Raw genomic sequence first — 16,146 nt, forward strand, 5'->3', positions numbered from 1 at the left:
GAGCATCCTTTTAAGCAACCTTAAAATTTCAAAGACGGTGCTTCAAAGGTCAAGCAGCAGACATTGGGGACAACAAAGCTACAGACTGGCAGAGGGTAAAAAAAAAAAAAAACTCTCCACTGACTCTGACTTTGTGTAGGTTAAGTGCCCTACAAAAAGAATGGCAAACAGCAACTGAGGTGTGAAGTGCACGGCAAGGGCGGTTCGAAACAGGCTCCTAGGGGCAAGGCTGGAGTCGTGCGAAGCTAGAAAAGAAGCTGTTCATCAATGAGAAGCAAAGTAGAGCCAGGCTGAGGTTTGCAAAAGACCATAAGGATTGGAATGTAGAGGACTGGAGTCAGGGCATCTTCTCTGATAAGTCAAATATTCCACCTTGCCCAACCCTTGGTCGTAGACCTGTTGGTAAACATCGGAAACATGAAGGAAGCAATATATGAAGCGATTTCCTCTTATTTTTGTTCATATCCACAATTTCTTCTCATTTGTTAGTAGCCGCTGGTTTCTGGGATTCACCAATGTTTGCTTATTTTTGCTCTTCTCTTAGGTAAGAGAAAAGTTGATGAGTGGTCGAGAACACTCTTACCAAGATAAGAAAAAACTTCTGATTTTCTCAGTCCACAAATTGTTTGTCCAATGCAAGGAATAATGAGTTTTAAATTTGAGGAACATAAAAAATATATAATCATATAATCAAATGTACACACTTGTGTTCCTATACAGTTTTCCCAGTTGTTTTTTGGTGGTATCTCTCTCATTCCTGGGCAAGTGCCAGAGTGTTTGGCATGGCACAACACCTGCCCTATACGTTTAGGGAGTGTTACCTATGTTAATAAGAAACAATCGGCCTGTCACCTCCAATTTATGATCAAGTGGGATCCATCATTCAGCACACCAGGGTAAGAGCAGATTTGGTAAAGAACGTTTGGCGCATCTGGAGTTTACCTCTTTTTTTTTTCTCCTTTAAGAAAATTAAGAGAATGTTTCTGCATGATGCCCATATACAGACTCATGTTGAGCTTTGCTCAGGGAATAATTATAACAATAGATGTTTTCCAATAAAAGCACTGTATGTGAGATGCAGCAGTTGACAGCAATAAAACACAGACTTGGCAGAAGAAGCCAATAACATTCTAACCACTGGGGATCATCTAGGACCCGCCCAGATGTGTCTACCAATCAGTGGGGCTATAAAAGTCACTGGGAGCAAATAGTATGCTCTCTATGCTCTGCAAAATGTAGTTTACCAGAAAGAAAAAACTTGTTTTAGAAAAATAAAATATCAGTAGCAATTAATGTAATTTCATTAAAGGTTAAAAAAAGAGGAAGGGCTGCTGCCAAGAATCAAATGGTTCTATTTTGGAGACTGTGCTGTACTGTAATGCACCGTACTGAGGCTTAAACTTAGTTAATGCTTTATGTCCTGTATAAGCAAAGTATTTAGCAAAATGACCAGGCATATGGAAAGACAACACCAAGAAACACAGTATGTACATTTGTGTTGTTTGAATTCTTTAAGCACATCCTGGATAAGTGTTCCTAAGGGCTCTGTAAGCCAGCCCTCTAGAAATATATGTGCAGCATCACAGAGATATGCCCCTCTAAAGGGTCTCAAAAGGCTTCAATCATAAGAGAAGTTCATGACCAGCATTTTACAAAAACATTATCAGCGCCACCATTACTGAACTGCAATTTCAGTAGTCTGGTCATTCTACAGAAACATCCATGTGTGGAATATCAAGATGAAGTCATAATGTGCATTTCTTTTTCTACACTACATGCAATAGTGGGCAACAGTATAACCTAAATCATTGGCTTTATGATTACACATAAAATGACAACTGATGTTAATTTTACCCTAGAATTAATTTTACCAGTGGCAGTAACACCAGTGATGATTTTTTTAAAATAAAAAATGTGTTTTAGAAAGTGGCTAATACAAGGCCTCACACCACATGTTGTGAATCATGGTATACTCACGAAATTATATAATTTAGTCCATATCGTTTGTTGTTACAAATTTCTTATGATAGAGCAAATAACACTAGTGACATCAACTAAAAGCTTCATTCAAAATGATGAGATAATTGAGAAATCCTTTCTTAACTGAATAGAGCCAATGGACGACCCATGTGCTAATTTTGACAGATCTTTAAGAAAATCAGTGATGTCATCAGTGGGATTTTGTTTAACAGTAGCACCAGTGACAAGATTTCAGGTGACCATTACTTAAAAAAATTTTTTTACATTAAAATGAAATATTTATTCAGCTTTTAGTGTTGTATGCCTTTCACATCGTCCATTTCATGATGTATTTGATAGTGATGTAGCGTATTGCTTATTAAATAGGAAAAAAGACTAACTAACTGTCTAAAAGACATGGATGAATTGGGACACATTAGATGGACAGGCTGCTCCACTGCCTGCACAATATGTTGCAGCCTGCCTAGTATGAAGGACAGCGAGTGTGCCATCAACTCCTGACGCTCGACAGAACGTTTGTATTTCACCTTTTGAATAGGTATGTGTGTGTGTGTGGTATGTGTGTGTGTGTGTGTGTGTGTAGGTGTACGGGTGACTTAATATTATTGTACAGTCTTTTTTTTCAATGCTAAATTATAAATAAATGTGTTGTTTTATGGTTCTTTGTGCTTTGGCAACACTGTATCTAAACAGTCATACTAATAAAGCAAATTTGAATTAGAATTTAGTATGTTAACTTTCTGCAATGTCTATAACGAGAAATGAACTGTTGAATACCCAGTTGTGTTTTTCTCCAAGGTTCGGATGGTTGGAGAATCAAATGTATTAATGTTGTTTCTTTTTCTAAATACAAATAAAAATTAATAAACATAATTCTATACCACTGGCAAATAACACTGTGACACCAAGGCTGCCCATCACCAAGCCAATGTGATGACAACGTGCATACATACATGTTGACGTTTCACTGATGTCACGTGTTCGTTCGCATGTTGCTCACTGAGCACCTACTACAGAAGAAGCCCCTACTACAGGTCCAGCTGTGGTAAATAAGAAAGTTTGATGGACTGTACCAGTAGCCACTTTGAATGTGTCACCCTGAAGTTCTGTCTCAAAGAAATTAATAGAAAAATAACGTGTTTTCACCAAGTCCGTAGAGAGATAATTATGACAAACAGGTGTTGACAACCATAAGTCTTGTGATTATAACCAGAGACAATTTAAATTACGTCCGATTTTGTAACGCAATATCACAACGTTCAAAGCAAACGCTCCAACGCTCCATGACACACAAAAGATGGCGGTGCTCATGGTCCATTGCTGTACTGATGACCTCACTACAGACCGAAGTTACAAAACGTTCGTGCGCCCAAGGGTAGAATATAAAGGGGAGTAATTGCGAAAAAGCATTTTGTGGGCTACGACGAAGACATAACAGTAAAAGCCGGGTAAGGCAAATTCTTAAAACTGTTTTCGTAATCAGACTTCGGTAGGCTAACATGCCATCTCAAGGGAAAAAAAGTATATAGCAACGTTTCTCTCTTGTTTAGATTTGTTTTGTAACGATACCTCGAAACGTTCGGCTATATCGAGGTTTCTGTCTAATTTCTAACTAAGAACATGCTCATAATTAGTTACATATATCAACATTTAGCCTCGGTACACTGTATTGTACAACTGACAGAGGCTTTACGTTTGTTACAGAATGTTTTTAATGACATAAAAGTTGTCCATGTGCACGAGTGTTCATTGCACCCCTTACATAACAGCCGCTCTTATTTAACCGATTTATTTACTCCATCAATTACAATGTCATGAGGCAAACCATCGTTTGTTTTTCAATACTCTTTCCCTTAATAATTATGTGGGAAATGTTCTGCTTAAAAATGTATGTTTTCAGACCCTTTGCACCATGGCTCTAAGGACAGCCGCCCTCCGCCTTCTCAGCTCCCAGAAATGTGCTCTTGTCACTGCTTCCAGAGCTCAAGGGACAGCCGTTGCAGCTCAAGAAGGTATGCCTCTCACTAGTAAAATAATCACAGTAAACGAAGAGCTTTACAACTGATATGGATGTGTTGTTAAATGGCAAAACAAATGTAAAGCCTGTAAACGCATCCCATTGTTGTACAGATATGCTATATACTGTTTGTACTTTGCCACATAACTGTCAGAATTCTTAAGCAGTAATTTAGAACTTTCAATTTTTTAGAGTCCATCAGGACCCAGAAACCTAAAAAGACCCGTAAGTCACCATTCAAAAGCACTTCAACACCATGCACCATTCAAACCAATGCCACTTCATGCTTTTTGAATACTATTTCCTATGTCTTTTCATACTGATTGTGTGTTACTTGCCACTTCAGCTAAGGTGCAGTTTAACTGGCAGGATGCCTTAGACCTTGATGGCCAGCTTACAGAGGATGAGGTGATGATTCGAGACTCCTTCCGTAACTACTGTCAGGAAAAGCTCATGCCACGCATTCTCATGGCCAACAGACATGAACGTAAGAGTTTGCTCACGGTCATTATAGACTTTTAAAACTTGTCCTTCATTACAGTACAACGGGTAACCTTTGGTGTTTGTGTTGTGTGTGTGTGTAAACAGATTTCCACAGAGAGATTGTCAGTGAGATGGGGGAGCTTGGTGTCCTGGGCCCAACTATTAAAGGTAAGCTTTGGGATATGATCCATTTTGTCTACAGAAACAGGATCACAAAGCTCTCATTACTATATTAACCAAGAACACGAAGAAAATTACTTCTATTAGTAAACACTGGTTTTGTATTGTTGTACACCTTGCAAATAGTTTATGATGTATGCCTTTTTCCTGAGTTTGTATGAACCTATTTTAACAAATAATACGAAGCATTGAGACCACACTCTTTGTTCCTGTTGGTTTCAGGATATGGCTGTGCTGGGGTTAGCTACGTGGCATACGGCCTCATCGCTCGAGAGGTGGAGCGTGTGGACAGTGGGTACCGCTCGGTCATGAGCGTCCAGTCCTCCCTGGTGATGCATCCAATCAACGCCTACGGCACAGAGGCACAGAAGGAGAAGTACCTGCCCCGGCTCGGTGAGCACCGCCGGATGGATACTCTGTTGGGAAAGGGCCATTTTCAAACTGATGAAATGAATTTCCCACTTCTGCACATCTTGTATTTGATGTTGTGATTTGAGATAAATACATACAAGTACAAGTTCAAATACAAGTATATACACTCATGTAAAATGCTTGAGATGCGTGTGAAAACACACTAGGAAATCTCATGTATGTGGTTACTGAGGCAAAATGTGGTGTTTTTACAACAACAAATGTAAAAATGAAAACAAAATGCAAACGTATCGCTGTGCTGTCTATCTGCTGCACAGCCCGAGGAGAGATTCTCGGCTGCTTCGGTCTGACGGAACCCAATCATGGCAGCGACCCCAGCGGCATGGAGACCCGCGCCAAATACAACCCGTCCAGCGGCACCTACACCATCAGCGGAGCCAAAACATGGTGAGCCTGGCTTTCACGGCATTGCCAAACTATTAGACACACACATTGACTTTGTAGGGAAAGGTTTTTGAAGCATAATTAAAACTAAAATGAAACATGTTAAAGCTTACTCCACTGGATGTAAAACACTAGTAGAACAGATATCTGGAAATAAGTGCACAAAGTCAAAGATCACAGTGTCCTTAGCCTGACTAGTTTCTAAGTAGCTCACTGAATATGAACAAGTGCTTCTGAACATTACACAATGTTTGTGTAACCAGATGACCAACCTGTCAAGGTTAGCTATAGGACAGACGACTTATGTAAGAAAAGCCATCTGAGGGCCGCACTGTGCCCCCATATATAGATATTGCAACCGCACACCCAGGTATGCCTCTACCACCAACGTACCTTCCCACGTGCCTGCGTCATGTTGGGGGACTAGTCACAAGGTCTCATCCCATGAGACTGGAAAGGACATGTTGTGTAGTGTATGAACCAGACATGACCTGACTTGAAATGAAGGCCTTTGGAGGTTAACTATTTGGATTGAGCCCTGAACATACAGTATGTCCTCACACTGTGTTGATGGAACTGAAGGACTGAGAGCCCTAGCAGCTTAGTTAGTTATTTTAAGTGTAGATTATTTTAGTTAAGTGGGAGGCATATCATTTACACGTTTAAGTACATTCATTTTATTCCCAGCAAATGTTGGCAAGTAAACTGACCTTTTCAAGTGTGAACGCTCAAAGGCCTCTGCACCATGTCTGCCTGCCTCTTATCTGAGCATCCGGTCTCTCTCCTTGCTATTCGCTCGAACCAGGATCACTAATTCTCCGGTGGCTGACATCTGCGTTGTGTGGGCCAAGTGTGAGGATGGGAAGGTGCGAGGGTTCATCTTGGAGCGCGGAATGAAGGGCTTGGTCACGCCCAAGATAGAGGGCAAGTTTTCGCTGCGGGCGTCCGCCACGGGCATGATCCTGATGGACGAGGTGGAGGTGCCAGAGGAGAACCTGCTGCCCCACGTCTCGGGCCTGGGAGTGAGTATTTATGGGCACCTAGCTTGAAATGTTGAACTTCTCGCTCCTCAGTCTTGCTCTTTTCAGTATGAAACATGGCCAACTGACATACACGCACAGAAAAGCATTAGGTCAAATAATTATAAATGAGCTTCTGCGCTGTGACGCTGACTTCATATATGTGTGATATGCTTGTAAGGGTCCTTTCGGCTGCCTAAACAACGCCCGCTATGGTATTGCCTGGGGAGCCCTGGGAGCGGCAGAATTCTGTTTCCATGCCGCCCGCCAGTACACCTTGGACAGGTACAGAATATTTGTGTACTCTTTTTATTATAAAGACACATTCTGTGAGAGGAGAAACGATTGCTAAATAAAAGCATTTAAATGTCTTCAGGAGTGATGTATTAAGATATCCAAACAGGATTGGTTGCAGTGTGCATCCAATGCATCCATATACTTAACATCGGTGGCTGTATCTTGCTTTATTATCTTATTTTTTGCTGACAGAATCCAGTTCGGCGTGCCGCTGGCCAGAAACCAGCTGATGCAAAAAAAGATGGCTGACATGTTGACTGAAATCACCATTGGTTTACAGTCCTGTCTCGCACTGGGCCGACTCATTGATGAAAAGAAGTAAGGGCTCACTAACATACATTTTTATATTGTTTGCTTGCATAATGACTTAACAATCAAAGGGAAATATACATTATAGGACAAATAACAGACAGGTTATGACAAAAGAGTTTGATGCAAAGGGTTTTTTGTGCACTATAGGGCAGCACCAGAGATGATCTCCATGCTGAAAAGGAACAGCTGTGGCAAATCATTGGACATCGCTAGGCAGGCCAGAGATATGCTGGGAGGCAACGGTATTGCTGATGAGTACCACATCATCCGTCATGTCATGAACCTGGAGGCTGTCAACACATATGAGGGTGAGAAAACTATTAAGGAAGTAATTGCATCAGACAGAGAAATCGTGTAATATGCATGACCATAGCTTGATGTACTACAGAAATGTACATTGACTCGCAACACCAGCAGGGGTCAGTATAGTACAGATGAAGCTGTACAACTTACCTTGTACAACAGCCTGAAATAACCATGCTTTGTGTGTGTGTCCTCCGCAGTATCAGTGACAAAATAATTGGACCCTGTTAATCAGTCTCATGTGTGTCTGTTCTTTTAAGGAACCCATGATATCCATGCCTTAATTATGGGGAGAGCCATCACAGGACTGCAGTCATTCACTGTTGACAATTAAACCTCAAGAACACTGGACGTAAAGAACAAAAGAACCTCAGTGACATTAAACGAACTCTGACCTTTTGAAGTGCCTCTGTATGTTACCATGTGCATGTCACATTAAATGACTAGTAATGTTTGAAATATTGGGTCCAAGCTTTGAGTATCTCAAGCTAAATGTAAGGTTGTAATTATTGTAAGGTTAAATGTAGTTATTTTTGTATGTTTGTAATGGATTGTGTCTTTGAACAGTTAAGAAGCATTATTTTTGTGTTCTAGAGTTGAAAGCTGCAGTTCACAAAACTGTATCATAATTATGGTGTTAGGGAAATATTTAGATCTAAAACTAAAGTAACCATTTGTGAAATAATTGTAGACTGGGTGTGCAAAAACGTAACTATTTGAGTCTAGACAGTCCCAGATAATAGATGGCAGGAACAAGCTGGATATTCCAGAACTTTACTCTTATAACAAGGTGAGAACTGCAGCTTTCAGTCTGAAAAATGAATGAATTTGGGCTTAAATGTCAGACTTATTTATTCTCTGTTAATAAATGTGTACAATAGTAAATGTATAATAATGTGTTAGGACCACCTTTGTTACTCTTCAGTTATAAAATGTTTTGGCCATATGTGACTTAATCACAGAGAAAGCAAATAGATGAGGATTCAGTCTGCCAAAGAAAACAACCTGAAAGGGATAAAAGCTTAAAGCAATTCCCCACAATAACGTCTCACCGCAGTCACCACCCGATGGACAAGCCAACAGGTGAATTATGATCCCAAACCCAGATGTTCTGTTGTCTGGTCGTACAGCCAGGGTCAAAAGAAAACAAAACATGGGGCTCTGTTGTTAAGGGGGAGTCTAATTATATTTGAAAAAGTATGATACACAGTGTCACAAGAATGTTGGTTTATTCTGTAAACCTGAATAATACAGTAGTTAGCTCTGCACATATATATAATATATATGTGTATATATATATATATTCCAAAGTAAAATAGCTGCGGCTTCATTGTGTACTGTTGTCTTATGCCAGGTTATTCTGGGCCAACTATTTGTTCAGGACTACTGCTGGCTCAGTCCTCTGCCTGACATAAACCTGTGTTGAGTGCTGCCAGATCTTGGCTGACTCCTTGCAGGTCTGCCAGCAACTGACTGCAGTTCTCGAGCACCTGTGAAAGTTCTAAGAGTCTGGCCTCCATGGCCTGACTGTTCTCCTCATACACAATGAACATGTGGTCCTTCAACTGCTGGCAGACCATGCTCACCTGCGAGATCACAAGAACAGAACGTGAAGAGGGGCCAACACACATCAGAGCCATGAGGCATTTATAGTGTTCTATGGGTTTTTTAATCATTATACCATACTATAAAGCATGGGAAAAGGGTACCTTGTTTGAAAGTTTGTCCTGAAAGCTGCTCATCATTCCTTGGTCAGTGGAACGGTTGTCATTGATCTGCCCAATCACATCCTGGACCCTTTTTTCCAGTTCATCTATTCTTGTGCTGACACCAACAGAAACAAACAACAAAGCACATTCATCTTCAAATATAGAAAATACAATCAAGAAATATTCACTTCAGTTCAAACATGTTAAGTTCAGAGGTTTGTACTGCTACTGCATTGGGCAAGTTGGGATATTTGACTTGCAGTTTTACCAGCAATACAGCAACTCACAACCTGTTTTATAAACGCTTATTTTGCAGAAAAAAAATAAGAATATGCTGACTGATGACTAGCCTAAATAAAGAGAACACAAAGATCCTATTTACTCTTCATTTTCCTACCTTATCTTTTGGTCAGGACTCTCATCCAGACTGGCAGCCAATGCACACATCTCATTTGCGGTCTCATGGTCTGTATCTAAACCTTCATCTGCATCCTATAGGTTCAGCAGATAAATACAATTATCTCCATACAAGCTTTTAGGTTCAGGTGCATTTTTTAACTATTTAAAAATTCAAGTTCTTGGTTATCCTGCAATACCGAGAAGCCAATGGTACCTCTATCTGGCGTGGGTTGTAACATTCGGACTTGGGGGGTGACTGTAAAGATGACGGACTCTCAAAGATAAAGTCTTCCATTTGGTTTACCTAATAGTGGGGTGAGCAGGAGTTTGAGTCCAAGCCAAATCAACACAGCAATCTAACAAATAAACCAGATAAGTAGCCTACAACTTGAACAAGGTGGATTGTCATTCAACTGTTGTGCCTCTCAATGTTTGTCAAACTGACAATTAACGTTATTAACCTTAAAAGCCAAATAAAATAATGAATGACCGTAAGATGACAAAGTTATGATGATAAAAAACTAATGTTACTAACGTTAAGCCATGTATTACTAAAAAAAAACCTATGGTAAAAATAACAGTTAGCTAGCATAGCCAGAACTAGCTAACTTAGCGATACGTATCTTAAAACGTTAGCTAGCTAGGTAACGTTAGCTAGTTTATAAATTGCCTACTAGTAGATTGACAGTGCTTTATCTTCAATCTAACCACACACAATAACTCCAAATGGTCCTATACTGCATTACGATATTTCTTTATCCATAGTCCAAACACCAAACGTTACTTTGTATTCCATCACATTAGGTAACTTACCAAGTGCAAAACAACTAGCTGCAGTAAATTAGATTGATGACGTACAGCAGGTGCGTGCTCCAATTAAGGTTAAGAAAGTGACGTTCATGAGCCTTTTGCTGCTATCGTAGTTCCAAATGCTTGCAACAAAATAACCTTCTACATACAATACCCAAAACAAAGTATCAGTGAAGTGGCCTGACATCCTGCAGGCTGTCTTGCCATTTCAAATAGCAACGTTATACCCAGACAGACTATAACAGATCGTTATATGGATTGAATGGTTCTTGCAGCTGGCTAAGAGGGTTGGATGAAGGAACTTGAATCCTTTAAAAATATCAAATAGGAACGAGGATATTATTAATTAAAAACAGGATCTTGAAGATAACGAGGCTATGGTTTAGCCACAGGCCAGCTGTTCCAGTAGGCTATGCATGATATCTTGAAGTGATAGGCCTAACCAGGTGCAGAGTGGGACTCTGAAGCTGTGGTGCATCCAGCCTCCTGCCTCAGTGTAGGACAGACTGGTATGAAAGCCCTAAAGCTGAGGGATTTATTGTTCATTATGTAAGAATCAATCAAACTAAGTCATTTGTGTCTCAAGCACAGCTTGATTCTTAAATCCCAGGACAATGTTGTCTTGTGTTCAGGGACAATGGTCAATTCCATGACAAGGGAGTTGCCACCATGAACCAGTTAAAATACATGGTGTAAATTCATATTTTAGGAAATGACATAGGTTATGTCCTTTGGTGTTAAAGGCAATTGAAATTTGAGGTTAAAGCCAAGTCTATGACACAAAGCCCTTTTGCAAATGGGAAGACGCTACCATCACTAACCACACCCCCACCCTTAATTTCACGTTCGTTTTATTTCTTAACGGTACCTACCTGTGCATGATGCTGGCATGACTGTCATGAATCGTCCAAAATCAGTTTGGACCTAGGCCGATGTTGTAACGTCAGACCAATCCCCGTGCTTAGGATAATGACGATTACTGTAATGAAATCCCTACCAACGCAAGTGTCTCGCGTAGCACAAGAGAGCGGAGCAGTGTTGGCGTGTAGACAATGTCTGTGAAGAAATGTAGGTGAGCTGGTTAAAATGAATCTCAACAAATAAGAACAATTATTTAACATACAGGTAAGTTCTGCTACTTTATTCTATGTTTTGTCTTTTTTGTCTACATACGGCTTTTCAGTGAGGCAGTTTAAAACTGCAGTATAGACTAGGCTATACCCTAATACAAGCAATCTTTTAAATATTTATTTAAATATGTACTTTTGTTGATTTATTATAAATCTCTTTGTAGGATAAGCTGTCTCACATGGAGGAGGTCAAAGTCAGTATGACGAAGCGACCGGACGACTAACCTGTGGATTACTTGAAATTTGGATTTTCAACCCCACGTTTTTTTGTTTTTTTTTGTTTTTGTAAAAAAAATTGCAACAATGGCTGCTGTCAATAGTTCCAACTTATCCTATGGAGGAACAAATTCTTACCAGTATGGCGTATACGAAGCGCCGTTCTACAAGGAGTACAAGCCGCCCCCGAGGGACCTCATCCAGATTCCTAAAGCAGTGTTGTATTTAGGGATGGCTTTAATAGTGGTCGTCGCTGTGGCTTACGCTATAGTTGGCCACCTAATCAAGGACCTTACCCTTGACATTATAGGTAATATGAAGAGGAGAGGACTGTGATAGATCATTTAGAAAGATGATTTGTGCAATTTTTAATGGTCATTTGGTTTGTATTGGACTCACCAGCTTAGCAAGTTATATCTTGTACAACAAACAGGAAGTTGTTTAAGAAAAAAGTATCTAGGAAAAGATGGTAGAATGGGCTACACATTGCTCTCTTCTATATTCTTTTAGCCAAGGTCTGATAAACATGATTTGCTGACTTAGCTCTCTCTCTCTCTCTCTCTCTCTCTCTCTCTCTCTCTCTCCCTCTCCCTCTCTCTCAACAGACTGTGTTCTGGGCCCTATTGACGATGACACCAAGGGAGCCGATGTTGCCCACACCACTCCTGTTCCTTTCCCTCCCATCCACACCCACAACGCTTTCCATGTCTGGGACCAAGACGACGTGGTCATTCCCCTCTCATTCCCCGCAGAAGAAAGCCCTCAGGCTAGTCCGATGCTAACAGTCGTTCCTTACATCTCTAACTTCTTCCCACACCACCACCACTCTCACGGCATGACCAACAGCCCATCGCTTCACTCTTCTCATCCACTTCCAGGAGACACCATGAGCTCAAGGGAAGCGGTCTATGCCTACCCGTGACTAACCCTATTCCATTATCCCCCTGAAGAATGCTGTGTCACCTTGTGTCACTCCATGGTTTGCTGTGGGATTTTCAGACAGGCACACTGTGATGATCAATGTGGAATTATTGCATGTGAAGTCTTGGGAGAATTGGGACGTCTATGGCAGTTTTTTTTTTGACATGCTCTTCTCTGAAAAATCTATTTTTTCCCTGATGTTGATGTTGTCCTGCCTTGAACTTCTGTAGTTTGTAGATTTCTTGGAGTTTTTGTTCCATACAAACATAACCCTGATTTAACCATTGGACCGGTTTTATTTGAACGACATGGACCCGACAAACATGTCTTAAAAGAATCTTAAACTAAATGTTTGGACATTCTTTTTCAGATACATCTTGAAAGGCACGTGCCGCTGACTATTAAAGTCTATTTCTTGGCCAGGGCTTGCTTGGAGAAGATACCTGGTCTCAGTGTGACTACCCTGGATATATGATACAAATACAATTAAGATAAAGAAGCCTAGTAAGAGGACTGCCTGTATGGAAATACCTTGTCCTTAGCCACACCCCGATGAGCAGCCAACCCTGTCATGTGACGTGGATGGACTGGACACGAAGTCTTAGCATCTGTTCGCCATCACCATGTCACATCGGGACCTGAATTCTCTTCTTTTTTTTTAAAGGACATTTTGCAACTATCATCTTCTATAATATTATAGAAGGAAAGTAGTATGGTTGATTTTCTCAGATATATAAAGTTCTTTGATTGAGCTATGGGGCACACTACTAAATGGTTCTTTTCTGCAAGAGGACACTTCTGATGAAATGATGAACAAGAAAGGTCTTGGGGCTGAATGTGAAAGATGATGTAACCTATCCCAGCTGTCCTCGCTCTGTCTTTGTCACTCTCCTTGCCTCCTTAGCCTCTGTGTGTGTGTGTGTGTGTGTGTCAATAAAAAGAATACTCCTTAGTTTGTGTTCTGATTCCGGTTCTCAGCGTCATCCGTGACGTGAGGAAGCACACCTTGACACTGTGGCTATTTCCAGGCTCCAGCCAATTGGCTTAAGCGGTAGAGTTGTTGTGGGGTTGAGTTAATAGACTTACTGGGGGTGGCATAGGGCTAAGGGGAGCTTGCTGTGATTCACTGGTCACCCTGACGCCCAAAGATGTTCGATATTAAACGTTATTTCAAACTTCAGTATTGCTGCTTAGAGTTATTTAGGCTTATTACTCCATGACCGGCATGATTCCGCCTCATAGATTTGCACAAGGTTTGATACTGTCACATTGCTATATGCTCAAAAGGATCGATTTTTTTTCTTTTGGTTGACCATGGCTGCCTTGTGTCTGAGTGCCACTAAAGCATATTAGTGGTCATTTTCAATTGTTCAGTTACGCAACCACTAGGTTTAGGATACCCGTGTAGCCTAATGTCAAACGCTGTTTGTAAATCAGGGTTTTAGACATCACATAATGGCATGTAATGTAAATTGCTCTATAATGTAAATGCATGGTTCAGCATGCATGCAAGAATAGCTGCATTCACACACACACATTGAAGATGGGACATAATCTGACATCTTAAATGCTTTACGTTATTGTATTTTCTATATCCTTTGATCCTGAGTCAGATCATCTTTTGAGGCTCAAATTCCTCCTCTGTGCACGTGGAGAGATTTAAGGGCAGGAGAGGATTACAGCGCAGTTTATCGGAATTCTACTACATCCCCATCATAGTGTGTGTTTGTGTGTGTGTGTGCGTGTGTGTGTGTGTATGAATTCCACTACGTCCCCATCATAACTTCTATGTGTGTGTGTGTGTCTGTTTGTGTGTGTGTTTGTGTGTGTGTGTTTGTGTGTGTGTGTGTTTGTTTGTGTGTGTGTGTGTGATTTCTACTACATCCCCATCATAACTTCTGAATGAGTGATCCATGTCCTAAAATGGTCTCCAGGCCAGTCAGCGTCTTAAACCTTAGGCCAAATCCACAATGAAAAACCATCAATGGTAAAATCTACAAACCCCAATCAAGACCCCAAAAGAAACAAACCAGAAATAGTCTTCTATGCAACTTTAGAAGCTTTGCAGGGGATGGTAACAGATCTGCTGGATGTGCACATTCTATTCTAACTACATGTAACTTTTTGACTGGGGGATTGACCCAAAGAGAGTAAAGGAAGTGATGTAGTCAGTGCGAGGTAATCAACTTGGCCACTCCAGACAGTCTTGTTCCTCCTTCCTTCCTCTGGGTCAGAAAGGAATCACAGATTAGCTTCTTTGTTCCCCTTATTTCAAATTGGATTACAGCCTGCAACCGTTCCTGCCGATCTCAAGATTTAGACAAATGTCAAACAATTCTGAAGATAAGGCTCTTGTTTCACCAATGTAATGTACACTACAGATAATATACATATCCTGTCCTAATAGTCTCATGATCTAAGTTACAGAGTGACCATAAACCCAGACATAATGCATGTCTAAGGTGCCTGCTAAAAACATTGATGTCCTGTACCCTTGTAAAATCCATGGGTGTCGGCTCCAAGTATGCATCACCAGTAATTATGCCTGCAAAAAGAATTGTTTCATAAACTTGAAGAGCTTACAAAATGAGAGCAAAACATGTTTAGTTTCCTGAAGGCAGCCTTGGGATATATTTATGCTGGATTTTTTCATTTAGCAAGTTGCTGTATTGGCAGTATAGTGCAGTGATACATTCTATCAGTACTTGCACTTGCAATTAGCATCATATTTCTTCCCCTAGAGCAAAAGGGCAAGATTCTTCTGGTTTTACAGAAGAAACCGAATTAAGAACAGAATGATTGATGCACCATCACAGAATTGAACCGTGTTTAGCATTCTTTAGGGCCTAACTGAAACCCAACTACTAGTGCCATGATGCTGCCTGGTTACTCTTGAAGAAGAAGGCTGCTCCCTGTGGTGATTTTGGGTAATCCTAAATTGGATAAGAGTGAGGCACATGTGAAGGTTGGATTATAGCTTTGAAACGCACATTCAGGGACAATTTGAGGATAGCCAGGTTTTGCATAAAATGCTATCATGCACATATTAGTTGTCAGAAATAATACAGGACACCACAATGATTGCAAACGCAGTTAGTTAAAAAGGTCAGGTTGAAGGGTAGGTAATTGCAGTGGAACATGCTGATTTGATCAAAATTATTTAATTATTTTAAAAAATGTGATTCAATTCAATCTTGTAAACTGTCAAAACAAGAGAGTATTCTATTATTCTACTATGTTATTAGTAGTACGTATGATCACACATGGGCATTGTGTCTCAAATGAAAGGCCTGTTGGTAAAGAGGAGCAGAACTGTCAGTCTAGATTACCTCTGTCCCCAGCCTGAACTCATGGGGTGACCAGCGCAAGCACTTCCGCACATCCATGCGTGACTGCAGCCATCTGGCAGTCTGTACTAAAGCGTGTCAGTCTGGGACTGCTCTCATCTTCCCATGACAGACAGGACCAGACTATTTAGCCCAGAGAACAGAATGTGTTGCAGACTACGAAAAGGGATGCGCGTGGGCTTTGTGTGTGGATTGCGCTCACAATAT

General features: G+C 40.7%; 1 protein-coding gene across 1 annotated transcript; it reads left to right on the top strand.

Moving 5' to 3' along the window:
- The first annotated feature begins 3,320 nt into the window (after positions 1-3,320).
- On the top strand, positions 3,321-7,866 carry gcdha (glutaryl-CoA dehydrogenase a). Its single transcript, XM_012831198.2, has 12 exons — positions 3,321-3,428; positions 3,881-3,992; positions 4,190-4,222; positions 4,344-4,484; positions 4,586-4,648; positions 4,883-5,053; positions 5,350-5,479; positions 6,282-6,498; positions 6,677-6,780; positions 6,985-7,110; positions 7,252-7,412; positions 7,668-7,866. The coding sequence occupies exons 2-12, from the start codon at positions 3,893-3,895 to the stop codon at positions 7,739-7,741; spliced, it is 1,320 nt and encodes a 439-aa protein (XP_012686652.1). The 5' UTR covers positions 3,321-3,428; positions 3,881-3,892; the 3' UTR covers positions 7,742-7,866.
- The last annotated feature ends 8,280 nt before the right edge of the window (positions 7,867-16,146 follow it).

Source organism: Clupea harengus, chromosome 26 (assembly GCF_900700415.2).
Source record: "Clupea harengus chromosome 26, Ch_v2.0.2, whole genome shotgun sequence".
Classification (NCBI taxonomy): domain Eukaryota; kingdom Metazoa; phylum Chordata; class Actinopteri; order Clupeiformes; family Clupeidae; genus Clupea; species Clupea harengus.